Genomic DNA, 26,362 nt, shown 5'->3' with positions numbered 1-26,362 from the left:
GATTAATAAGAAAGTAGACATTAGCCATCTGTTTTGTTTTCACACTATCGATGTATGGAAGAGAAACCTTCTGTGCCACAACCGTATCTTTTTATATAATTTTTTATAAACCTTGCATGTTCTGGTCTTTAACTTTAGGATTTGTACATTACTAATTAATGCCTTTTGTTTGTAACTTGTTTATGGCCCCACCTCTCCACCCCCTTCCTGCTGTCTCTCACAGGGCCGGTCTGTCCCTGTCGGTGGCCTACAGGTTGAACCAGAGCACCTCTGGATCCCTTCAGACAGAGCTGGCTCTGGCACAGTCACCACTGGAGGTCAGCGCTCCCTTACTCTTTCATTTGCTCACAATTTGTTCTCTACTTTTTTTCGCTCTCCTTCTTGCTCTCGTTCTCATATCTCTTAATCAACTGTTCCTCCTCCTCTCATTTTGTCTTACATTCTGACATTTATTTTCCTTTCACTGTACACTCTGTTTTAGTCTCTGGTCTTTTTATTCATTCATGGCTGCTGCATCTCTCGGACATCCCCCTTGTAGCAGCCAAACTGTAACACAGAAAACCAATTTTGCACCGACCAACCATTTCAAACCACACAGCTAGCTAGACACAGCTGATCCCAGCTGCACTTGAAACATTACATGCCGTGCTTCACATGCTGGGTACTTTGCACAGTCCAGTCCTTCTGTATTAATTTGACTGATGGGAACTGTAGTCTCTCTCTGTCTCTTTCTTGTTTGTTATACATTGCTATCTGCTGCAGGCCCCCCATGGAGTTGACCATTTGTCCACCACTATGAGCTTTGCATCCCCGCTGGATGAGACTCTGGACAGGGAAGTGTTGCTGATGCTGCAGGGGCCGAGCCCTGATCACATGGCTCTAGAGTTCAAGAGCCTCCTAAACAAACTGGTAACCAAGTGTGATTAACAGTTTGCTTTTACCGTAACATGGTTACTTTTGAGACTTGACTCAACTTCAAGAATTTGCTTGGAATCACAAGAAACACAAGCCTTTTGTGTTTGAGTAACTGTTGAGTTTCAGGGGAAAGTTATGAGCTCAGACATGTCTAAAGGTTGTTCATATTGTTTTCAATTCTTGAGTATTCCTCTTTCATGACATGCATCCTCTGTCTCTCAGAAAAGGGATTTCAGAGCAGAGATGGACTCTGTCTTATCTATAGTTAGAGGCTTGCTGGACGACCACGCGCAGCCAGGGGGCAACAAAGACACCAGTCTCCAGGTCAGATACACTCACTTTTATAGACACATTTGAAAATGGTGTTCAGTGTCAACTACCTACTACACTTGATGGAAGCTGGAAAAGTTGCAGGTTCACAGTGTACTATGGTGTTGATGCCTATGTGTATTTCTGTGTGTTTGCAAATGCGTACGAGTTGATTTCAGGCTGAAAAGGCTCGTCCCAGTACTTTTTGTTTTTTAAATGTATGAAATTATGTAACGTGATCTCTATCTTCCTCTCCCTCTACCTGTTCTCTTTCTCTCTTGCTCTCTTTCTCTATCTATCACTGCCTATCTGCTCTTTCTCTCCTTCCCACCCACTATCTCTCCTCACTAGAGATCTCTCACTTATATAACCCTTCAACAGGCCCCATCCAAGCAGTGCTATTTAGTCAGTGTGTTGTACCATGAACACAACCCACTCCCCTCCTCCCTCATTCCAACTTTCTGTGTCTCTCTGCCCCCCCCCCCCCCCCCCTGCATTGTTGCCACTCTGCATTCATTAGCCACGTACTGCCGTACAGCAGTAAACATACCAAATGAGACAGAAGTCATTAGTGGAGCAGAGTCTGTCTTTGGTTGGTTCTTCGGTATGCTGGCTGACGTGGAGAGATTTTGTGTCAGTTAGGTGTCAGAACATTTTGGAGGCATAAAAGACACGTAGCAATTCAGGCTGTGTGGCAGCTTGCGGCTTTTTACCGTAGAGAGAGGCTGACCCCTCAGCCTTGTCTTTCCACAGACCGTGCAGGCCAAGCTGGATGCGAGGAGGGCAGACTGGGCCATCAGCCTGGACCATCTGGCCCAGTACACAGACTCCCTAGAGAAGGAGCTGATCAAAATGGCCAGTAACATGAGGAGGTCCCGCACTGAAATCCTGCACCTTTCAGTCAGGTGAGCAAGTCTTTGTTGTCTGCACTGTGCATGTGAAAATCAGTGGACAGTCAGAAGAGCTTCTGAGCACTGAAGTGAGTGATGTTGTTTAAGAATTTGGTGTGAGAGCAGAGGAAGGTGAAAGAGAAATACCAGAGGAAGATAATGGATTGCAATGGATCTTGTGCTGGCTATTTAAAGACAACTTGACTGTAAAGTAGGAAAACATTTCTTTGAGGTGGAGTTGTGCAGCAGTGATCTCATTGGTTGAATTAAACCCTAGTGGGCAGAGCTGAGGAATTCATTTTCTGGCTAAGTAAGGTAATACTGACTCCACTGAAGAAGACATTAATAAGAGAAGATAGAAGCTGATTAAATCTAGCAGTGTAATTAATAACTGAAAAGAAATGCAGTCTGGGCATAATGAGCTATCAGTGTTAGCTGGTTAGCTTAGCTGACCTTCCAAGTCCACACAAAGCTGTCTCTGTCTCTCTTCTGGGATCTTAAATGCCACATGGTCTCGCATGAATAAAAAAAAAGTTACTGGCCAGAGCTCAAGAGGATTTTATGCAACCTGCTTAGTTATTTCTGCCTTTAGAGGAGATTCGCCTGTCAGAAGTCCCTATTTCTAAAAATATACATAAATATCGCTACACACTACTTCATTTCAGACCCCTGCAGTGTGGGTATCGCTGCTCTCCAGCGCTCTGTCTCAGTTGGTCAGTCAGTTATGGTGAGTGGGGGAAAGACCTGTCAGTCATCCTGACCACAGTGACCCCAAAGGGTCCTCCTCACTGGGTCTGGTCCAATTCTGGACTTCATTCTGACTCTTTGCGGATGAGTTTGCCTTTAGTGTGTGTGTGTGTATGTGTGTGCATGGAGACGGCCATCCCCTTCAGATATATAACAGCTAGTGTGGTACAGTATCAGACCAGAGAGGGAGAACTGGTCAGGCTGTCCAGCTGGGTTTTACTTGTGCTCAGTTGCCAGGGTATACTCAGGGACTTTAATGTTGTTTGAAAGAAAAGAAAACAGAAGAGGGCTCATTGTAGGTATAGATCTACCTCCTGTCTTGTAGTGTTTGCTAATACAGACTATTCACAGTAAGACTGGACTATAAGACAGGGTTAGGATCAGGGTTGTGTTGTACAACACATTTGAGGTTCTGTGTGTAGTCTGAGATTAGAGGGTTGGGCTGGGACTGGATCTACAAAACCCTGAAGTGAAGAAACCAATACTAGGCCAGTCGGAGAACTGGCGCTGGTCACCCTGGGCAACAGAATGGGACACTGCATGGGCCTGCGGATTGGGTACAGTATGTCCACTGTACTGTCTTCTAGGATCTCTGTGCATATTTTCTGTCTCTCTGGACAGTTAAAGTGCTTTGCTAACTTGCATGTTTCTACCACATTCCTCTTAAAAAATGAATAACTCCTCATCTGCTTTTAAATAATAGGATTTTGTACCATTGCACGCAGGGTGCAGGAGCAGGAGAACCAGAAGCGGCAGCTGTGTGAGGAGCTGGAGCAGCTAAAGACACCTCAGGACAGCAGAGAGGCCTCATGCCAGACACCTGCACCAGAGGAAGAGGTCAGAGAGGCGGCCTGGATCTTGGGGCTGAAATCTCTAAACTTTTATAATTACAAAAAAAAACAGCAACAGCTACTTGCTTCCACGGTTCTCAGAAGTAATCTTTTAATCTTAATCTATAGTCAGAATCCATCATTTTTAGAAAACTCAACAATGTGTAACCTGCACTGTTTAAATATTGGTCTACATGAGTCATATTGGGTTTGGAATACATTCAACTTTAATCATTTATATGCATGTGTTTTTGTATGTATTAACATTCAGTTTCCAAAATAGAAGGATATTGGAGGGTTTGCTTGGAGAGCAGTGACAGAGCTCATACTGTATTCAGACAGATGGAGTATCTGGTAGAAGAGAGCTGAGTGTGAGTTGGCGGCTGAAGTGGACATGTGCACACACACAGAATCAGTTGCGAACACACACCTACGCATTGCTCCTCGCACAAAATACACTGACGCACGCTTGAACATTTCCATTACAGCACCATTGTTTTTACTGCAAAACATGATGAACTTGCTGCTGAGGTAGATCGAATTGCAAACAGTAACCAAGTTGTGCTTTGACAAATAATGCAGTTCTCACTTTGAAATCATGTATTCAGGATAGCTCTGGATCAGGGAACAGCCACTAAAAGTTTATTTTCCTTGGATTCTTAAATCAACAAAAATAACTCCATTGAAAAGATAATACATGAGCTTAGTTGTTTTTCTGAAAGCTTTGTAAATAAATGGTCTTTGCTGTGATTTTTCTGCACAGATTTAGCAGGCATCACTTCAATCAGTGTCTCGAGTACTGTCATCTTTTTCTCAGGGGTATCTTTTTTGCAGTGGTGCTCTTTTCATCCATAACGGTTGTCACTGCTCAACTTCAGCCTCATCACCTTCAGTCCTGCAGTTGGATTTTGCCACAGTGGGATTTGTTACAGTCAGGCGTTGGCAGGTTTTTATGCATCTCACCTTTGGATTCTGCGTCATTTTTTTTTTTTGTAGCCTGGAGATGACTTGGACTGGGATGAGGAGTTCGCCCTTCAAGACTTCCTGAAGAACGAGTTAGTGGAGAGGAATTGCAGAGAACAGTGCAGGCAAACAGACAGAAAGCCCGAAGAAACGGCAGATAAATTAACAGACAGAGGTGAAGAGGAAGACGGGGAGGAGAAGTGGATGGTGATTGACACAGCAGGAGAGGGAGAAGTAAGGGACACGTCCACTCCTCTGTCTGCCCTCTCTGGGGAGGTCCAGCGTGGACACGGTGCAACAGAAGAGGGTGAAGGTGAGTGGGTACACCAAGGAGGACATAACTATCACCAGCCAACATCTCAACACATTTCAACTGTTAAGCAACTTTTTTTCTCCACTGCTACATAGTTGGTGAAAGTGATGATAAACATTATTTAAAAAATTAAGTTTTAATTAATATTTAATGTTATATCTTAATAGACTATATAATGAAGATTTTGATGTATTCATCGAGAACCAGTTAATTTCATAATGCTGGCATACTGTCAGATAAGTATTAATTTTGAATTTGCTTTCATTAGATGAAATCTGGACTTTGAGGAGTCTTCCTTGAATCTTCAAAACTCAGTGTGTGTGTGTGTGTGTGTGTGTGTGTGTGTGTGTGTGTGTGTGTGTGTGTGTGTGTGTGCACACACACACACTGAGTTTTGAAGATTCAAGGAAGACATATATATATTTGGAACCTCATAAAGCTAAGCCAAATAGGGCTAAATATTTTTGTAGCACCCTTCTGACCCTGTTTCTAGCTCTGGATCCAACACAGTAGGAGTAACAATTGAAGCCTCATGCAACAAGAATATGAACTAATACATCCTGCACCTTCTTAGCATGGGCAGCAGTAGCTCAGTCCATGGGGACTTTGCTTGGGAATTGGAGGGTGGCTGGTTTGAGTCCAACACGGACCAGTCGTACAAGTGCAGACTGGTAGCTGGAGAGGTGCCAGTTCACCTCCTGGGCAAGTGTTTAATAAGGTTGTCTTCTTCTGATATTGAAGCCATAGTTTGAATGGGAAAACTGTAGATCAACATTTCCCAAATTTAAGGGCTATTGAAATGGAACACTATAGTACATTCACACAACTACAACTTAATTGTGCTGATGGTGAACAATGGAATTCCTTTCTGTCTTTCAGTCTGTAAATATGCTGTTTTAGATACTTACATGTACACATGTGGTGATGTTGCAGTAAATGCCAATTCTAGGGAAAACTACAGTTTTATAGCTCTAACTTTGGAATGTATTCATTAATGCTTAATTGGAACATCAGACCAATTGGTTAAACATTATGTCTGACTTTAAGTTCACTCACATGTCTTAAATATGTCTAACAAAATGTTTCGCAGGATAAATTCTATGGATCTTACAGTTATTTTCTTTGCGCGCGCGTGTGTGTGTGTGTGTGTGTGTGTGTGTGTGGATTATCCGTCTGTAATCCATGAGTGTCACAGGGCACTCAGCCACCCTTGAAACACCAGTACCACACACACTCACTCTAAGGCCCTTGGAAGTAGACCCCTGCCTTCTATGGTTGGTGTAGCCCTGGTCTTATAAAGATTGTGTGTTAGAATGCGTGTGTGTGTGTCTACAAAGTATATGAAATCCTCTCTTCCTCAAGGTCCTTGTATGGCCAGGTGTACGACCGGTCTGAGGCCACGAAGTGAGCTCAGTAATCCCCCATTCCTCTGCCTGCATGAACGGCTGAGAGGCAGAGAGACAGAAAACAAGAGTGTGAATGTGGTCATTAATGCCACCTTAGCCTTGCATGGTATTTTAACCTCTGCCTTGCATAATGGACAGTCTGACCTTTTTTGGGAAAAGGTGAGGTTGCTTTTGTGCATGGCTATTGACCCCTGTAGATGAATTGGACAGGGGTTTGGGTTTTTAATGAACAGTTTCTTTGTATTTTCCTTTTTTCTGCTTCCTCTTTCCTCGCCTCATTTGTTTCTTAGTTGTATTTATCTCTTCTTCTTCTGTATCTGTTACAGACTTGGGAACCTGCACAGAGTCAGAACCAGAGGTGAACTGTCAGTCTTTGCAGGTGAATTGAATTGTTAAATTTTCCTGTCATAGGATGATGTATATTGTACAAGATGCTCACTATTTTTGGGATTGAACTTTAGAAAATTTAATTCCCTTCAATTGCTGGATGTAGCATTTCAGAGTAAAGTCAAAGTTTATCTTGAGTATCATAAGTCTCCTTCCCAGTGTGATGTTGCCTGTTGAAGTTAAATAATTATGTAACTTGATACCAAGCTAAAGATGAGTATATCTTTCCTTTTTTAACAGTCTTTTAAAATATAGCAAACTATATGTAACTTCCAAACTTTTAAGCATCTTTCAATCCCTGGAAGCCACATTCCGAATTAATTCATGGCTCAAATGTGATTATCAGGCGATAACTCTGTGGAAACCCATGTGCTTGTAGCTTAGTATAGTGATTTCAGGAATTATGAAAATGTACTCATGTAGGATCAGGTTCTTTCATTTCAACAGACAGTTTGGTATCTCGTTGAATTTAAAAATGACGACAAATAACGACAACATCAAAAGAAATTGTTGCTTTTCATTTAAAACCACATTACTGGGTTTTTTAGGCTTTGTCCATTGTCTTTGATGGACTGAAATTAAGTCTTGGCATTTAGGGAAAACATTTGGTTGACAAGCTAAAAACAATGTTGAGAACAAAGTATTTCAACTGATAGAGTTGCAACACATTACAAAGCTTCAGAAGACTTTCATTTTGTTGGATTAATTCCAGGTGGGCTGCACTATAAAGAGTGTAAAATACAGAGGAGGGAGACTTCCAACGAACGACAGCATGTTCGAGGTTTCAGATGAGGACAAGTGACTAACTATTTGCTGGTTTGAATTCCCACACCTGCTTAGAAAATGTGGGTTGTTTGTTTCTCCATCCTGAATAACTACTGCTGAGGTGCTCATGACCAACACACTGAATCCCAACCCGCTCAGAGACTAACAATACATGATTGTAGTCGTACTGGGAAGCTGCCAGGTGTAACTGTCAGGAAGCAGGACAGTAACATTTGGTTTAATATATTCTTTAACATTTTGGCATACAGGTTTTTGGTAGTATAAATATATACTTCCTTTTCAGTGGTGGAAAGGAAGTAGAAAGTTTATAAAGTTATGAATAACAACTTCAAGAGGGATTAGAGCCATCTATTTCTTTAAAATTACACTTTAGATGACCATGTATGGCTGTTATATTTTAACGCATTAACTACAAAGTCTTTATAATTAATAGAACTCCTTTCAGGCTCTAGCTGATTTTTTTTTTTTTTTTAATTTTCCACTGCTGTATGAAAACTAGCTTGAAACTTGCAGGAGATGGGTCATTCATCTGAGTGCGCATCTAGTCTGCCTTGCGTCACATTTATCACACTTGAATGGTAATGCAGTTACAAGCAAGGACTCTTTTGCAGACTCTTCCTGTTATTGTGTTAAGTGTGCTCTGACATTAAATTTCAGTCTTCGGTTAGTAAGTCTTTGATTTTAAAATATGTATAATGTATTACATGTTTTCTCTCTCTCATTCACCTCTCTAAGCTCTTGCGTCTGTTTCTCTTGCTGCCATTTGCCTACCAAATAGTTGCCGACATATAATTCACAGCTCACAGGCAGCATGCTTGTGTTGAAGCTGTCCACTTCCTTATATAGGATGACATTGATTAAACTTCTCACACTAAGGTAGAAGGGAGCACGAATTGCTGATTTTGGCAAAAGAAGGGATTATACATAAGGATTTATAGAAAATTATATTCCAAATGTACCCACACCAAATAATGATACATGCTATACACTAAACTACACAGTACATAGCTATAATCTCAATGTCTTGTCAAACTTTCTGATCTTGGTGTTATGCATTCTATTCACAGTCCTCAATGCTTAATTCATTTCATGCCTAATTTAAACATTTCATTGCTGCAGTCAGGATAAAAGTGATGTTTGCTTTTGAATTGCTTTGAAGATGACAGTAATTGGGGGTCTTTCCAACAATCTGTCACAGCTTGAACATAGGCTTTGAGCTGTCTGTCAGCTGTTAGATTTTGTTCACTTCTTATGCAATATCTTCTCATCTGACAAAGATTTTTATTTCTATTGATTGACTGTGGGCCTGCTGTTTGGTACGTGGTTAATGTGAGTTGCTTATTTGATCTTTTCACCTCTTTTCCTTTTTTGAATATGTGTGTGTGTGTGTGTGTGTTCAGGAAGAGGCAGCAGTGCCATTGAACACCCACTCACAAGCTGTCAGCATTAGACACCCAGAGGCGGATGCTCTCCGTGATCTGTCCCACTCGGAGAACAACAGTAAGATCTCCGCCTCCCTCTCTCTCTGTAATTCATTCTCTATGTGGATCAAAGACTTTCTGTTTCATTTACTTCTCCCCCTACTGTCAGCTAGTCGCTCTACTGTGTGCATTTACAACTTAACCAAAGAATGAGTCATTTCCTGACTCACTTGTTTTGTTTAGAGAAGATTTTACAAAATCTTGAAATATAAAGGTCAAACTCTACTAAATACCACAGCAGGAACATTGTTTTTATTGTTTTTTCGGTATTCCAGAACTCTGACTGCTTTGTAAAACATGTACTTAGCATATTATACTACAAGCAATAATGCAGTTACTATTAAATCCTCATTAAGAACCTCATTCTTTTTATTTGCTCAGAACTTTTTATATTTTTAATTTTGTTTGTTGTAATGTCGTTTTAGTATTGTGGATATAATGCACTGACTCTCAGGATTGCACTGTTGTACTCTGTTGTGCAGTGACAATAAAGAAATCCGAATATGAAGACAGACACAGATTTTATTAAGTGGTTAAGTAAATTAATATAATTTCTGTTTACTGCCTATTTTACTTGTCATATGAACTTCACAGAGAAAGAAATGTTATGTCATTGTTCCAATACATTCAATAAAATATTAAAGTTAATGTATTCCATTAACATACAGGTCAGATTGAGGTAATGTTTTCTGCTGTTGTCAGAATGCACCCTGGGAAATGTAAGAAAGCATTAGTTTAAATTAGCAGTTGATAACCCGTTAACCTGTAATCCTGGAGTGCACTGACCATCACACATTGATGATACTTCACACCAAACTTTTATTTATACATTCAACCCACTGTTCTCCTCTCTCAGCAGATGAAGAGGCTCCTGACACTGCAGAGTCTCAATTCTGTGGTCCAGTCCAAAGTCTGAACAACTCACCTGAACAGGACCAAACGGTCACACTTAGTAACACCCCTTCCACAGCCGAGATGGTTCCTCCTGTCAGTACATTACCTGGACCAGATGAGACCATTATGTCCACTGAAAGGTGAATGAAGAAATAAATATTGTATTTAATAGACTGGGCACATGTTATCAGAGTATTAGACTGCATGTCTCCTTTTTGAAATTCAAAGTTATATAAAGTATTCCTGAGTACATTTACATGTTTGTGTAGATATAGAGTGCTGCAGGGATGAAGTATTTTTGTAGGCCAGCCTGGAAGTTAGCATCACCCTGGTTCCCAAAACACAAAAAGCCACTGGGATTTTTTTCTTAGCTTATTTTCTGCAAAAATCCAGTGTGGCAAACAAAAGTTTATGATACTTATACATTTTGTTCAGCAAGATCACCTTCACCACTTTTATGATTTTTGAAGCGTAAATACAATCACCAGAAGTAAAAAAAGCTAATGTTAGGCTTGACCTTGGCGTCACCACCAAGTTTGTAATTGATTTTGCGCTGTTTGCCATGATGACATTTCATGCCCCTGACAACCTCTGTAGTCTCATTTAGCCACTCGTTAGCAACCGCCTTTTTTAAGACATGAAAAGCATCAAAGTTTGGGGTATTTACTGAAGCAGTGGCTTTTTCAAGTTTGACACACCAGGTCATTCTCAATAAGCCCTGTAAGGCCTAGTCCATACATACTCTCTCTCTACATGAAAACACAAAAACACGCTATCAAGCGCTGGCAAGAGCATGGCAAACCACCAGGTGGCGATATGACCCTAACCATAAAGTCATGTTAGGCCAATCAGAGCCTAATAAAATCGTAAACAAAGCAGGCAGTGGCACACAATCTGACATCAAACACAGCAGATAATGGCACGCACTCTGACGTCACAAGGCAAAAACTCCGTTTTACTGTACACGACAACACTGCAACCGGGGTTTCTTAAAATCTTCACCCTGGCAAGTCTTTTAAAAAATGTTCAGTTTCAGTGACTGCATTTCCGTGTGTACGAACGGCCAAAACGCGTAGAAATAACAGTGTTTGTGTAGACTGGGCCGAAATCATTCTTATTTCCAGTGACACATCTGACATAATGTATGGCAAAACAGGATTTTCCAAAACAAAGAAAAGGCAAAGAAAATACCAGGGAATTTAATCCCCACAGATGATGCATCAACAGGTGACTTGGCCGTTTAATTGCAACAATTGCCTACTGAGATGGTTTCTTGTAAAAACCTTTTATTTTTGGGTTCTTGATAAATGTATTCTTTCCATCACACCTAAACCAGAACTTTATCCACAGACCCACCTGTTCAGTTTGTGTTTGGACTGGCACAAAACTTGGGCAGGAAACTGAAACTACCGTACAGCCTCGCCCAGCATCTCAACACATTTTTATTGCAGTATAAATTTACCCTGCTAGATTTGAAGTGATGTTGTCAAAAGCCACAGTGATCACTTTTGAAGTCACTATCTTACTGAGTTTTGTCATTTCCCTATTACTTGGTCCACATTTGCTAGTCAAATGGGTGTTTTGCTGGCTGGGGGAGGAGCATGCCTAATTAGTATGTCTGCAGCAATGCTTTGCATAGGCACAGTCCACCTCAAAGAAACAAATGCTCTTCCTCAACTGCCTTACCGGTTCATAACCGGTGTTTTATATAATAGAAACACTTTCTATCTAATGAATCAAAAATGCAGATCATTTGACTGTTGACCTTTTAACCTGTGTTTAGCACCCAGCTAACCAGTGAGGACCACACCGGACAAGAAGAGAAAGGAGGAGAGGCAGCCTTGAGCGTGGGAGCCATGAGGCGCACTAAGGTTAGTAGCAGAGGGTAAAAGGTTTTAATGCATAAGGGAATACAACTTCTCTATTCTCTTTGACACCAGCTCCCTCACTGCTTCCCCTTCCCCTTTTTGACCCTCTGTCTTTCTCTCTGCCAAATCATGTGTCACTCTTAGCTGAGTGATAGTAGGTGTGTTTTGAAGTGAGCAGGGTTCAGTGGGCAGGGCGGGGGCTGGCTTTTCTTCAGAAAGGCTGAGAGGGAGTTCTCCTCACTTGGGCAAGGAGGAGAGGGCATAGACGTAAAATTAAGGAAAAGATCAAAGAATCTGGTGGCCATCATTCGACTGACTGCTCAAGCCAGTGACTAACAGAATGGTTTATCAGCTTCCCTGAAGTCTCTTACAAAAGGAGGCAAGTATAAAATGCGTAATATGGCATTTCAAAGTGTTAGGGTTAAAGTGCTTTCATTATTGCTAAGTTTGCTTAAGGCTGAAAAGTCTGAGTTCCTAACAGATGGATGTTGTGCCTCACAGAAGACAATAAAGGTCAAGTTAGAATGACATTAAACAGAGAAATGCTGACATTTGAGAAGCTGAAACAGCGAATGTTTGGCACTTTTGCTCAATAAATGTCTTACACGATTCATTTATAATCAAAATTGTTGTCCGTTAGTTTTCTGTCCATCGACTAACCAAATGCGATTGCAACCACTTGTATAAAAGCAGAAGAGTTTAGCAGGAAGATGACAGTAATGTTCCAAAGCCCACTTGCAAAGGCCTTGACAGTGTTTCTTCACTGTATCTTCTGTCTTGTCTGGACCAATTTGTGTTTACAATGAGTTGCTTTGATGTATGGTCTATACAATAAGAAAGGCTTGCAATATTTTCATGTTAGAGCCAGAGTTGGAGAGAGAGTCATGTAAGAGGTGCTGTGAGGCTTTCACAGCCTGCTTTGCATCCCGCTGAGAGATCGATCAGCTTGGTTTATTTAGATTCCTATCTGCTGGTGGCATGCTGGACTGCCTCCCTGCTGAGAGATAGTCTGGGGAGAGGCAGGCTTTAGCGCTGTGGGTGTGTTCAGTACATCAATAAAACGCTATTTTACACAAATTTCAGCCACATCGAGGCGTTTATGATGATTTAATAATCAAGTCTTGGTTTTAATCTGCCAGCAAAAGAAGCAGCTGAGTTTCATGTAAACAAAATAATTTCAATTTATTTAAGTAGTACTTTTACATGTAAAAGATATTTTCACAGGAAGTGTTCCTGTATTTATGTTGGGGGGGTAGGCGATGTAGACAAATGAATAATTATTTATCGCTTTTTGTCTCAGGGAAAGAAATGGTGGCGTAAAATTCAATACTTTTGTTATGTTGTGATTTTATTCAGTGACAAAACTACTTAACAAAACTCTAGATGTTAAACATGACTGGTATCACCTTACAGTCAGTAATTGTTCATTTAGTTTCAGTGAAACATTTGGTCTGCAGTGACTATATATATATATATATATATATATATATATATATATATATATATATATATATATATATATATATATATATATATATATATATATATATATATATATATATATATATATATATATATATATATAATAAATAATATAAAAAACTAAAATGTTGTCCTTGGACATGATTGTGCAGGCATAGAGTTGCTGGATTATCACTGTATTGTTTAGCTAAGAAAAAAGCTTGACATTCACATTCAAAATTTTGGAGGATTGGGTGGTTTAAACTTTTGGAATATAGCTCCCCAGGAACAATGCTCAATCAAATTAATAAGCTTCTGAGAGGTAAACGAGCAGCAGCCAGATTTAAGTTGCTGCAGTGGTTCTTTGGATGTAAAATGACATTGAAGTCTCTTTAACTTTTTGTATTGAGTGAAATGATAGCGGTGACAAAACGGATATTTTGCAGACTCATTACACAATATCCTATTGCATTGCTCTGAGCGCTCACCTTGCTCGTGTGTGTGTGTGTGTGTGTGTGTGTCCACACAACAGCACACAGTCCGCCTCCACTACTTAGCACTGTGCCAGTGTTAACGTGTTCTCTGAGCACCCCTCTTAGCAGCGCACACATTCTCTCTCTCTCTCTCTCCCAGAGCTGCAGGGCTCTCCATGAAACTCCACATTATATAAGGAATCAGCCCAATCTCTCTCTTTGACTCTCTGTGCAGCTTAGATAGCATTTCACTGCCATGGGACAGGTACGCTACATGTATGTGACTATATGTGTTTCTTTTAATCATTGACCTTTTCTCGTAATGTGGGGCAGAAAACTGTGATGAAAGGCCACCTGTCTTTTTCTCACCCACTCCCTCTTTCTCTTCCTTTTACTTTTGTCCATCTCAGAGCCTGAGCCAGGACCAGTCAGTAGACAGTTCAGCAGTGGAGGACAGGTGAGTGAATCACTGTCAAATGTTAGCTAGGGGGACCTTTGGAACTCACAAGGTTTTCACAGTGCTTCACTATCAGCAGCAGTAATAACTCCTGAAGACTACTGATTTCAACAAAGAACTGTTTTTACTGCATCAACCCTAAAGCCAACTGTATTTATTATTTGGCAGAGACATTAAGGATTAGATTTATTTTTTGCAAATGCTATGTTATATTCTAAAAGTGTACTGTGTGTGTTCTAGTGCGTGTCTGCTACCTGTGTTAGTGGAAGAGGAGGAGAGTGTGCAGGACAGTACATCCGAGGCTCCAACAATAGCTGCCAGCATGGAAGGTAGGAAGGGAAAAACTCTCAAATCTGTGTGTATGAAAAGAGAAAAGGTATTTCTAAGCTGTTTGTTTGCGTCTTCTTACATCTCTGTGTTACTTTGACCACCCACACACCATCTCTTCCTTCCAGGGACAGACCAGCTCACCAGCAGCGGAGCAACCACCTTCTCGGACAGCAGCTCTCCTCTGTCAAAATCAGCCTTCACTAATGCCAGCCAATCAGGGAGTGGCATGGGCAGCGTGACCTCTGAACCCAGCCAATCGGAGGATAGTGCAGCCAAAAAGAACTCTCTCTCCCTCTGTGGCAAAAATAAGAAGGAATTGGTAAGACCTGCTCTACTCCCACGGTCTTCTCAGCTGACTGTTAGATCACTTATTCCACATATTAATGGTGACAAGGATTAAAAGTCATTTAGGTGTTAGTTTTATTTTTAGAGTCCTTTTTTAAGATGACATGTAATATACAGTGCAGGGACAGGTAGAAAACCCACTTGACTTTTTATTATATTGTTAGTTTACGCTTAGCTTAACATAACCTGAGTAGATTTGATGAAATACCATGATGATGTTAAATGGAGCTGGTTTCATTAGATAACATTTTTTATCAGTGATGAGACTGTGCCGTTGGTATTTTCGTTCAGCATGAAATGCTGTCTTTCCAGCTTTGTGAGTGTGTGCGTGTGGAGAGAGAGAGGAAGGGAGTTTCATTTGAGCTTTACTTAAGATCATATCATTTAGAATCTAAAGCCAACTGCACTGCCAGCAGCTTTCTTTACATTTCACCTTTTATGTAAAGACTATTGAAGGAGAAGGGAGAGTAGGAAGGGAGTGGGTTAAGGGAGCAATATAGGTTAATATATGTTTAAGGCAATGTGAGCATGGAAGGATCAAAATTAAGAGGATCACAGGAAGAGAAGAATTGGCAGTGGGACTTTTTCAATTGCCTGCAGGAGCTGTCACGCACCATGGAGGTCATCGAGGAGCACATAGTTCAAGAGGACCAAAGAGAGACCAGCATGGCCACTGAGAAGGAATGTATGTGTATCTCATTGGTTGTACACTGTTTGATATTGTATGTGATATTTACCACCTGTTCTTTGATACCAAATTTAATTATATTTTAAATGAGTGCTTGTACATTTACTCTTTGAATATCTAAACTGTGCCATGATACACCAGCTTATCATTTCCCTTTCTAGCTGAGACATCAATGAACTTGGACACCAGTGACAACTTCAAAGAGGACAAGGGGTAAGACATCAAATGATCATAGTAACACACCTTAACACTTAAATCCATAATCATCCACGTGTACATGTAATTAGACTTGTCACAGAGTCCTAATTGTTGTCTCTTTTATCTGCAGCCTGTCACCTAGTGACAAGGAGATTGAGGTATGTGTAACATTAGATCTTGGGGCTGCATTCTATAACTGGTAATGCAAGCAATTTGTGTGTTAAGCAAAGTTGTTTTAATCCGTTCTGGGTATAAATGTGTTTGACAGGAAATTTTAAAAGCCACATAAGTCTGTGTCTGGTTCTTGGTGGTCTCAATATGAGTTCTTATTTTGAGTTTGTAATTATCAGAAATATCTATGAAACACACACAGTTCATTAACGTGTCAGTAAGTTTGCGCTACTTTTTGAAATCCATAGAATACCCATAAGCATACAAACAGTCATTTTGTTAATACAAAATTAAATCTGATCGCAATAATTCTGTTTTTGATGGACAAAAACTCTTACTGTGATAAACAAGGAAATGTGTGAAATGGAATTCTTGGGATATAGCACCAAGTCACAACAACAGTTATCTCATAGTGCTTCTCCTAAAAAAGCAGGTCTAGACCGTACTCTGTGATATTATTTACAGAAAACCAGCAATTCCCACCAAGAGCAAGCAATAGGCAGCACAGGCAAGGAAAAACTTCCTTTTTAAGAGGCAGAAACCTTGAGCAGAATCATGGTTCAGGGTGGACGGGCATCTTCCTAGACCGGCTGGTGGTGAGGGAGGGAGAAAGAAAGATAGACAGAGCAAGAGAGAAAGAGAGAGTCATAAAGAGGGAGAGAGGGATGGGGGAGCAGCCTACACAATATACACAGGTACAGACAGTAAAGGTAATGTTGCTATAGACTGAACGAAAAATAGTACAGATATTTATAGTAGTGTTTATGATAATAGTAATATTAATGATGATAATAGCAATAATGATAACAATAGGAAATGGTCATAATTGTAGCAGAGGGTGTCGAGTAGGAATACAGGGGCAACAGGTGACCCGCAACCCCAGATCCAAAATCCCCAGCTCCAGAGCCAGAAACACCTACAGAAAGTGATAGGAGGAGAGAGAGACACGGGAAAGGGAAGAAGTCAAGTTACTAACATGCATTAATGGGATGAGCTTGGAGAGAGGAGGAGAGAGGAGCTCGGTGCATCATGGGAAGTCCCCCGGCCGTATAGGTTTATAGCAGCATAACTTAAGGGCTGGTTCAGGACTCACCTGAGCCAGCCCTAACTATAAGCTTTATCAAAGAGGAGAGTCCTAATCCTACTCTTAAATGTGGAGATGGTGTCTGCCTCCCAAACCCAAACTGGAACCTGGTTCCACAGGAGAGGAGCTTGATAGCTGAACCCTCTGGCTCCCATTCTACTTTTGGAGACTCTAGGAACCACAAGTAACCCTGCATTCTGGGAGCACAGGGCTCTGGTGGGGTAGTAAGGTACTATGAGCTCTTTAAGATAAGATGGTGCCTGACCATTAAGAGCTTTGTAGGTAAGAAGAATGATTTTAAATTCTATTCTGGATTTTACAGGAAGCCAATGCAGAGAAGCTAAAACAGGAGAAATACGATCTCTCTTCCTGGTTCCTGTCAGAACACGTGCTGCAGCGTTCTGGTTCAGTTGAGGAGTCTTAATCGACTTTTTCGAGCAGCCTGATAATAAGGACATACAGTAGCTCTCCAGCAGTGAGTGCCAGAACTGAGTGAGTCAAGAGTCTTTCATGTTTTCAGACAGAGTTCCAGCGTCTGGCATTGGGCTTTAAGTGCGACATGTTCACTCTGGAGAAGAGACTCCGGCTGGAGGAGAGGTCACGTGACCTGGCTGAGGACAACGTCCGCAGAGAGGTGTCCAGCTGCCAGGGCTTACTGCAGGTCAGTCTACATATATATGTGTCATTTTATTTACATTCTCTGGCTCAGAGTGTGGACTCTTTTAACCCACTGAATATTTGGAGTGCAGCTCCTTTTTTTTTTAATACTATAAATTATCTTGCATACCTTTCCAATTCTTGATTATTACTTTTTTTTTATCTAAATGCTAGTAAAATGTAGAAAACACAGCATGTTTTTGTCATTTTTTTTCTGTGGTAAATGGTGTGGCTTCATGTGGTGAGACTGAAATGTTTGAACATGTTTCAAGCTTCTATCACACTAGACTGCTCTTGAAAGTCAACAGAGGTTCAAAAGATGGGTGGTTATGATACCCTGTAAGCGTAAAGACTGCTGGCTTAGACAGACGGATACAAAGTGCCTGAAGATTAGGGATGGGGATCGAAACCCGGTTCCAAAAGGACCCGGTTCCAAAATGTCTCAAAACCTGAAAATCAATAAGGTTTGAGCTTATCGATACTGCTATCGAGACGTGCGGGTCCTATGATGTAACGTTATGTCTCGAGCGTCAAATCTGATTTAATTTGAAACGCAATGGATAAGAAAATCATCAGGCTGCCTGCTCTCTGTCGGCTCCTACACACAGTGGCAGCAGAGCGAGATGCTGTGGCATTACGGTGAGGGTTAACGTTAAGTTAGCTCCAAATTACTGTAACGTTAGTTGATGACAACTACGCTCGTTTATGTACGTGCAATAAAACCTTCGCAAGTAAAAAGACAATACTTTATCAATACACCTGTCTGTTATGTAACATTAAACATGTAGAAATGGTTAATTGAATCATCTCTGTCCTCAGTTTCTCATCCTGTAACGTTATGTTTTATACAAGCACAGCTAACGCTAGCTTGGCATTAGCAAAATGTAATAATAGGAAGCTGTCTGTCTGGAGCACAGACTGGTCTGTAGTCTTAAAAACTCAGCCGCTGGCTGAGACACACCAGACGCTCCTCCTCCTACCTGGTAACTTACCTGCAGCCAGCGAGAGAGGAGGAGGGACTAATACAGACTGATGTTCTTTCTAAACGTCACTCACTACTTGTGTTGTCAGATAAAGTTATTGAGTTACTTTGCTGTTTTAAACATTAATGTTGTTGCTCTAGAAACAACATTTAGCTGTATTTAAAATGTTAAATTAAAAACAACCAGGCAGTTAATATGTACCCTTCAATATATATTTATTTATTGTGATATGTCATCTCAATATATACAACGTTCCCGCACATTGAATATTTCCCATGCAGGCCTACCTCATGCCCGTTGGGTGTGGTCTTACCAAATAACCATCACTAAAAAATAGTAGTTAAAGTAGTGGTATCGATAAAGAATCTGAATGTTAAGCAGTCTCAATAAGGGTATCAATATCAATAAAAATGATTTGATAGTAACTGTTTTTGGTGATTACACTCACCAGCACTTTTAGGTACGCCTTGCTAGTACAGGGTTGCACCCCCTTTGCCTTCAGAGCTGCCTTAATTCATCTTCTAATTCTAATACTTTCAACAAGGTGTTGGAAACATTCCCCAGACTTTGGTCCATATTGACATGATAGCATCAGGCAGTTGCTGCAGATTTGTCGCTGCACATCCATGATGTGAATCTCGCGTTCCGCCACATTGCAAAGGTACTCTAGTGGATTGAGATCTGGTGACTGGGGAGGCCACTGGTGTACAGTGAACTCATTGTCATGTTCAAGAAACCAGTTTGAGATGATTTGAGCTTTGTGACATGGTTCATTATCCTGCTGGAATTGTCCATCAGAAGATGGGTACACTGCGGTCATAAAGGGAGGGACACGGCCAGCAACTATACTCAGTTTGGCTGTCGCGTTAAAATGCTCAGTTGCCACTAAGGGGCCCAAAGTGTGCCAAGAAAATACCCCCCACACCATTACCACCACCACCACCACCAGCCTGAACTGTTGATAAAGGGCAGGATGGATCCTTTCATGTTTTTTGTGCCAAATTCTGACCCTACTACCTGAAATCATCAAACCAGGTAACATTTTTCCAGTCTTCAGGAGTGTGTGGTCTTCTGCAGCTGTAGCCCATCTGCTTCAAGGTTCGAGGTGTTGTGCATTCAGAGATGGTATTCTGCATACCTTGGTTGTAATGAGTCGTTATTTGAGTTTACTGTTACCTTTCTGTCATCTTGAACAAGTCTGCCCATTCATCGCTGACATCAACAAGGCATTTTTGTCCTCACTGGATATTTTCTTTTTTAAACCATTCTCTGTAAAACCTAGAGGAGATTGTGTGTGAAAATCCCAGTAGATCAGCAGTTTCTGAAATACTCAGACCAGCCTGCCTGACACCAACAACCATGCCACGTAAATCCCCTTTCTTAACCATTCTGATGCTCTGTTTGATCTTCAGCAGGTTGTCTTGACCACGTCTACATGCCTAAATGCATTGAGTTGCCATGTGATTGGCTGATTAGCTATTTGTGTTAACAAGCAATGGAACAGGTGTACCTAATAAAGTGGCCGGTGAGTGTATGTTCTGCAGTATTTTTTGGGTGGGCTGAGAGCTGCATGAATCTTGCAGGGATCTTGTGTCTTGTTCTGCAGCTTACCTGTTGTATGTGGACAATTGCTTTACAACCGTAAGAAGGATTTCCCTTCTCAGGTGCAGTCATGAATTCTTTTTCTTTCTCTTTCTTTGTGTCTCTCATCATTTCTCTCCTTGTACTTTTTCTCTCTTCTGATCTCTCTTCCCAGGCTCTGACTCCTCTGTGTGAGGACGACAACCAGTCCATGGAGATCATTCACAGGCTCCAGAAGAACCTGGAAATCCTCATCCAGTCCATGATTAGGGTGTCCAGTCGCTCTGAGATGCTAGGGGCTATCCACCAGGTGGGATGACATGTTTGTTTTGTCAACGTTTGTTTCTACTGTTTAGTAGTGTGATGAAGGTATTACCTGAACTGTAACGGAGCTTTGTGTCCGTGAATGTCAGGAGAGTCGTATTGGTAAGGCTGTGGAGGTGATGATCCAGCATGTGGAGAACCTGAGGAGGATGTACACCAAGGAGCACGCAGAGCTGCTGGAGCTGAGAGAGACGCTCATGCAGAATGAGAGGTCGTTTGGTTCACAAACCGAAAGAGGTGGGGAATGTTGAGCAGCACAGGTGTTACGTACTTTCAAAGTGCACCAGTACAAGATTGTTCTAACAGTAAATATCTTAAATTTTACAGTGGCTGTGCTAATTTTCTCCCACAACCTTCTTCCGGAGCATGACAAATGAAATGCTATGGTGGTGGCAGTGGAAGGAAAACTATTGAGCTACATTAGATATTAAAATGATACATGCTTAAATGCAGGATTAGCCTTTTATGTAGTTGTGATTAGTGTTGAACCTCAGTATATAGTGCTGGCTTAATATAGTGACATACCTATATAATCTAACTGTGGTGTGTATGTGTGTGTATATAATTGGAGTATTCACCAATCAGCCATTGAATTATTAACAAGCTGTCTGTCACCTTCTGTAGAGCCACACAAGCAGTGGACAGAAGAAGTGAAGTGAATAACACTGATTATACTGTTATCATGGTACCTGTCAGTGGTTAGGATATATTAGGCAAGTTATGTCCTCATAGTCGATGTGTTAGAAGCAGGAAGAATGGACAAGTGTAAGTTTTTGAATAAATTTGACAAGAGCCAAATTGTGATGGCTAGACCACGGAGTCAGAGCATCTCCAAAATGGTCTGCAGTAGTCAGTACCAATGAAAAGTGGTCCAAGGAAGGAAAAGCGGTGAACCCGACAACAGGGACATGGGCAGCCAAGGCTCACTGATACACGTGGGGAGCGAAGGCTGGCCCGTGTGGTCAAATTGCTGAAAAAGCCAAGTTCTGATATGAACACACTGTGCATCGCAGTTTCTTGCATATGAGCCTGTGTAGCTGACCAGTAGTCAGACCAGTCTGACCCCTGTCCACTGCAGAAAGCGCCAACAGTGGGCACGTGTGAACATCAGAACTGGACCATGAAGCAGTGGAAGAAGGCTGCCTGGTCTGATGAATCTCGTTTTCTTTTACATCACATGGATGGCTGGGTGTGTGTGCGCCGCTTACCTGGGGAACGCATGGCACCGGGATGCGCTGTGGGAAGAAGGCAAGCCAGCGGAGGCAGAGTTATGCTTTGGGCAATGTTCTGCTGGGAAACTTTAGGTCCTGCCCATTCATTTGCCAATATTACTTTGGCATGTACCACATCAATGTTGCAGACCATGTACACCCTTTAATGGAAATGGTATTCCCTGATGGCAGTGACCTCTTCCAGCAGGATAGTCCGCCCTGCCACAAAGCAAAAATAGTCCAGGATTGGTTTGAGGAACACAACAAGTTCAAGGTGTTGACTTGGCCTCCAAATCCCCCACATCTCAATCCAATCAAGCATCTGTGGGATGTGCTGGACAAAAAGTCAGATCCATTAAGGCTCTACCTCGCAACTTACAGGAGGATCTGCTGCTAACGTCTTGGTGCCAGACACAACAGCACAGCTTCAGAGGTCTAGTGGAGCCCATGCCTCGACAGGTCAGGGCTGTTCTGGCGGCAAAAGGGGAACCTACACAGTATTAGGCGGGTGGTCATGATGTTATGGCTGATCGGTGTATGTGTAAATATGTATACTTAATGATCGCACACACAAACCACAACTGTTCCTCTTTCCAGATGACTTCCGTGGCAAGAAGCCAACATCACAGTACTACAAGGTCAGCTGCAGCTTGGTTACATATCATATCCTTTACCCAGGAATGAGTTTATTAAGTATATAAACAATTTTTTCCTTTTCCCCAATAGCCGTCCGGCCGGCGGGTGAGCGTACCGGCAATCCCCCGCTCTGGTCCAAGCAACATGCTCTTTGACATGGTGAGGACAATGCTGCTTTTGTCCAATAACAGAGATCTAATCAGATCATTTAGCATTCACTTTGGTTTTGCTAAAGTCAGCGAGTGGGTGTTTTGCACTCTTAATACAGTGTAGTTTATCCAAAGCATGCTTCACTTGAAAGCTAGCTTCCTGCTTGCAAGAGTGCACGAATTATGGTTTAAAAAATAATGCCAAATTTTTTGCATCAATTGCTCCCTACATAATTAGATATCATCTTTTACAGTAAATTGAATAAAAAAGTGTGATGGTTTTGATTGCATTTTCTAAGGATTGCTTGCAATGCCAGCTACATACAACAAAGGTCAAAAAATGCAAACGGTCATTGTTTATGCAGCCAAAAAGGATGCATAATGCTTAAACTACTAATTTTAAAGTAGTGAGTGTAAATGTGTGTAAAATTATTGACAGGTTTCAATGCTGTTTGGACAGAGTTGAGTATTACACGAAATGGATCCAGGTTTAAAATGTCATGGTTCAGGTTTTGTTTACATGATTGTCACTCAATTTTTTTTTTTTTTTTTTTTTTCCCAGTCCAAGACACAAGACGGCTCAGAGGCTGAAACAGAGAGACTGACAAGGCGATCCCCATGGTAGGCATTTGTTAATGTGTGTTTAAATTTGTAAAATGTTGAGTGAGGTTAAACAAGATTTAGTCTGTATGTGAAGGGGAGAGTTCCCTGGAATTAAAAGTAAGAGGACTGTTTAAATGACTACCTTTAAAACACACCAGTATTGTTTCCTATGTTTGGGAAGCTGCCTTTCAAACCACAGAAGCTTGCTGTTCCATGACATGAGGGTTGTTGTTGTTATGCCCCTTATGTAATAATGGTGGTTTCCAGGAATGTGGCAGGGAAGAGCACGGCGCGCCCCCCACTAAAACGCTTTGTTAGCTCTGTGGCCTGGGTTGAAACTGAAGAGCCCTCTCTCATGATGAAGGGGTAAGACATGCCAAGAAGAAGGGTACCACGCTGGCTGTGTCACACATGTCCTTTCACTGTGGACCCAGATGCATAAAGATGTCAGCTTTCTGGTGTGACATCATCACTGTCTGTCACCTCTTAACCTCAAATTAAGAAAATGTAAGATTGCTAAGATCAGTAACAGACATTAGCAGTAATAATGTAAAGGAAAGGGTGAAGCTTAGACTGCTTGAACAAACTCAAAACAGCATGTTGTCCTTTGAGTCCAGACCAAAAATCAGTGACGACGTCAAACCACACAGCAGCCATCTTTCATGCATCTGGCCCCTCCTCGCATGAAGTGTTTATCTGAAGGAAACATCCTTTTTCCAAAGCTAGCACATTTTTATTTTGTGTTTTTGTAAGATGTAAAGTAAGAGATGGTGTGGACTTTTGGCATCATATAGCTTTCATATGTTTGGTTGAGAGTAGAATTTGCTCCATTTGACCAGCTTAAGCCTAAATTGAAGCTATAAATGAGACGAATGAAGCACTTTCAATGCTCGCCAAATATCTGAATATTTGTGAAATTTTTTTGTGGGTTCATGATATAATATTGGAGCAGGTCATTGGCATTGCTTGGCATGCGTTGTTATATTGCAGAAAATATTTCAAACATTTTATCAGGGTTCTCTAAAAAGAAATCTTTGTGTAAAGCAGGTGAGTGGTAATCTGTGGATATTTGTTGGCTGCTTATGCATGAAATGTGCATGTGTGCATGTGCACATACAGAATCTCTGTGGTTATGCAGCCATGCTTGTATTTGAATGTGCGACTGAACAGTGTGTTTGTGGATGCCTGACCCACGCGTGCCAACAGGACGGCCTGCGACAACACCGACTGCCAGTCGGAGGACGAGCAGAAGGAGGAGCCAGTGGCAGAGAGGAGGAGGTCCAGTCTCAGTGAGCTGGGCAACAAACTCACCTCCCTCATTCGGCCCCTCAAGACGTTAGTCCAACCAAATACCCACCACTAGCCTACTGCAGCACCACTTTCTGCTAGCTAAAAGGCTAGCTGCATAGTGGAAGAGTTCATCATTTAGCTGTACTGAGTTTCAAGTAGCTGCAAAATGAGTGTTTCTGGTATCAGCGGCTATCTGTGACTTATTAGGGATTTTTATCTATCTTTGAAGTTCACTGCAAAAACACCACAGAATTGACTGTTCAGAGGCCACATGGCCACCAGTGTGTCCAGTATTATTATGACATCTTGACATCTGTGACAGATTAGAACTTTATGTCAAAGTCTCTGTAGGTGGAGCCCCTTAGCATTTGAGCAATTGTGGTCATCACTGTTCATGATAGCTAGCCCAGGAATATTTATTTGAATAGGATGACTGTTGTCTTCTGGAGGCCTCAAGTGCTCCATACTTTTTTTGAGAAACCAACAAATGACAATCTCTCGATGAGTTACATATAGGCTGAATTAATTTTCTGTAATTAACTTTCAAGCAAATCATACACTATGAAGTATTTAATATGAGACTATCACTTATGTGCTTTTTGTCATGTTCCGTTGTTCAAAAAGTTGAGTATATGAACCTCCTAAATGATGAAACTCTTTCATTATATGGGTCTGTGCTGGACTAGCTTCTTCTTTGCTCTAGGGGCTCAGTGGCTTATAATCATGTCAACGTCACGGTTTTACTGAAACGAAGCATCAGCTGTTAACTGTCTTGAAATCAGTGCATGTCCAGTATGACAAGTGATTTTAGACACTCCATGATTTGTGTTTCATGCATGGATATCAAGTTCTTATTTGCAGTGTGCCGCTAACACAGCATCTAACTGAAAACCTTCTTTACCGGGCTCAGTCTTCTGTCATTTACTAACATGTTCAGCCACCTTAACAACACTTGGACCTTTTTCTGTATTTTTGTGGGGCAAATGAGTATTTGTGCAAGCAGATCATGTGGTGTTCTGAACTATCCTTTCCTCTCTTTTCCTCCCTCCAAATTGCTCAGGAGTCAGGATGAGCTGTTTGTAATGCTGTAAGTGTGTAGGGAGGAGAGTTCAAAGTGGGAAGTGCTTGTGGATTCTATCTCTGTCCCAAAAAACAATAAATGCATGCAAAAGGCCTGTATTTATCAGGTGGGAGCACCAATCACAGGCCACTTACAACCTTGCATTGACTCTCATAATGATTGTAAAGTGATTTGAAGCAGCACTCCTACTGTTGACAGATTTCAGGCCAAAATTGTCTGCTGCCTTTGCCTAACCGGTCAATGCTCATATCCACCTCCATGCCAAATGCTATTAACTGTGCTGCTGACAGCTTTTTCATTATGATGATCGATGATGTGAATGGCTTTGCATCTTTGACACTGTTCGAGACAGGCGGGAAAATAGGCTTCATTGAAGCCAACTTTAGATTGTACCAAGCTGCAGCTAATTTACTGCCTGCCATCCATTGCATTAGTTACTACAAATGACGCATAGTTTTTACTAAAAAGTCTTCTGTGATAACTTATTCCCATCCCTATGTGTCATTTTTGGTAACTTATTCAATTTCTTGCTTATCTTGGACCATTTTCTATTCACTCGTCTCATTTTCAATCTGTGGTAACATTTTATTCTCTTTGGTTGACCACCTCCAGTCCAAGCCCTTCCTCCAGCCCTACATCTACAGATACAGGAATGGCCCAGTCTCTGTCCCATGGCCTGACATCTTCCCGGGCGGCCACGGCTGCAGCAGTAGCCAGAGGTGGCAGGGGACTCTGGCTTTGGTTGGCGATGGTGGTGGTGTTAGCAGGTACATTTGACGGTTATGATTTTAAGAGAATTCTTTTCAATCCTATAGAGGATAAAGATTATTTTAAACTTGGATTTGACAACC

The 26,362-nt window shown here is 41.4% G+C and overlaps 1 protein-coding gene across 7 annotated transcripts in view; it reads left to right on the top strand.

Annotated features, from left to right (window-relative positions):
* The window catches only part of LOC119918108 (lymphoid-restricted membrane protein), a 37,544-nt gene that overhangs the window by 9,929 nt on the left and 1,253 nt on the right, over positions 1-26,362 (top strand). The window contains exons 13-37 of one of the 7 annotated variants that reach the window (XR_005447392.1): positions 224-317; positions 763-909; positions 1,138-1,239; positions 1,978-2,129; positions 3,587-3,698; positions 4,688-4,967; positions 6,700-6,752; positions 8,947-9,046; positions 9,884-10,061; positions 11,705-11,792; positions 14,134-14,180; positions 14,421-14,509; positions 14,636-14,829; positions 15,456-15,540; positions 15,705-15,756; positions 15,872-15,899; positions 17,517-17,657; positions 20,393-20,527; positions 20,631-20,778; positions 22,350-22,390; positions 22,479-22,547; positions 23,100-23,158; positions 23,408-23,506; positions 24,311-24,475; positions 26,124-26,143. Coding sequence is in view for 6 of the 7 variants with exons in the window: in XM_038738644.1 (XP_038594572.1) it covers positions 224-317; positions 763-909; positions 1,138-1,239; positions 1,978-2,129; positions 3,587-3,698; positions 4,688-4,967; positions 6,700-6,752; positions 8,947-9,046; positions 9,884-10,061; positions 11,705-11,792; positions 14,134-14,180; positions 14,421-14,509; positions 14,636-14,829; positions 15,456-15,540; positions 15,705-15,756; positions 15,872-15,899; positions 17,517-17,657; positions 20,393-20,527; positions 20,631-20,778; positions 22,350-22,390; positions 22,479-22,547; positions 23,100-23,158; positions 23,408-23,506; positions 24,347-24,475; positions 26,124-26,278 (2,777 nt within the window). In the remaining variant the exon portion in view is untranslated. Of the gene's footprint in view, positions 1-223; positions 318-762; positions 910-1,137; positions 1,240-1,977; positions 2,130-3,586; positions 3,699-4,687; positions 4,968-6,699; positions 6,753-8,946; positions 9,047-9,883; positions 10,062-11,704; positions 11,793-14,133; positions 14,181-14,420; positions 14,510-14,635; positions 14,830-15,455; positions 15,541-15,704; positions 15,757-15,871; positions 15,900-17,516; positions 17,658-20,392; positions 20,528-20,630; positions 20,779-22,349; positions 22,391-22,478; positions 22,548-23,099; positions 23,159-23,407; positions 23,507-24,310; positions 24,476-25,490; positions 25,518-26,123; positions 26,279-26,362 lie in introns of those variants that run through there. The other 6 variants (XM_038738644.1, XM_038738645.1, XM_038738647.1 and 3 more) reach the window with 6 other exon arrangements.

The sequence above is a fragment of the Micropterus salmoides genome, unplaced genomic scaffold (assembly GCF_014851395.1).
Source record: "Micropterus salmoides isolate LMB-PRFRI ecotype aquatic unplaced genomic scaffold, ASM1485139v1 Ms_hic_scaffold_23, whole genome shotgun sequence".
In the NCBI taxonomy this organism is placed as follows: Eukaryota; Metazoa; Chordata; class Actinopteri; order Centrarchiformes; family Centrarchidae; genus Micropterus; species Micropterus salmoides.
This window is presented reverse-complemented; position numbering and strand designations above follow the sequence as displayed.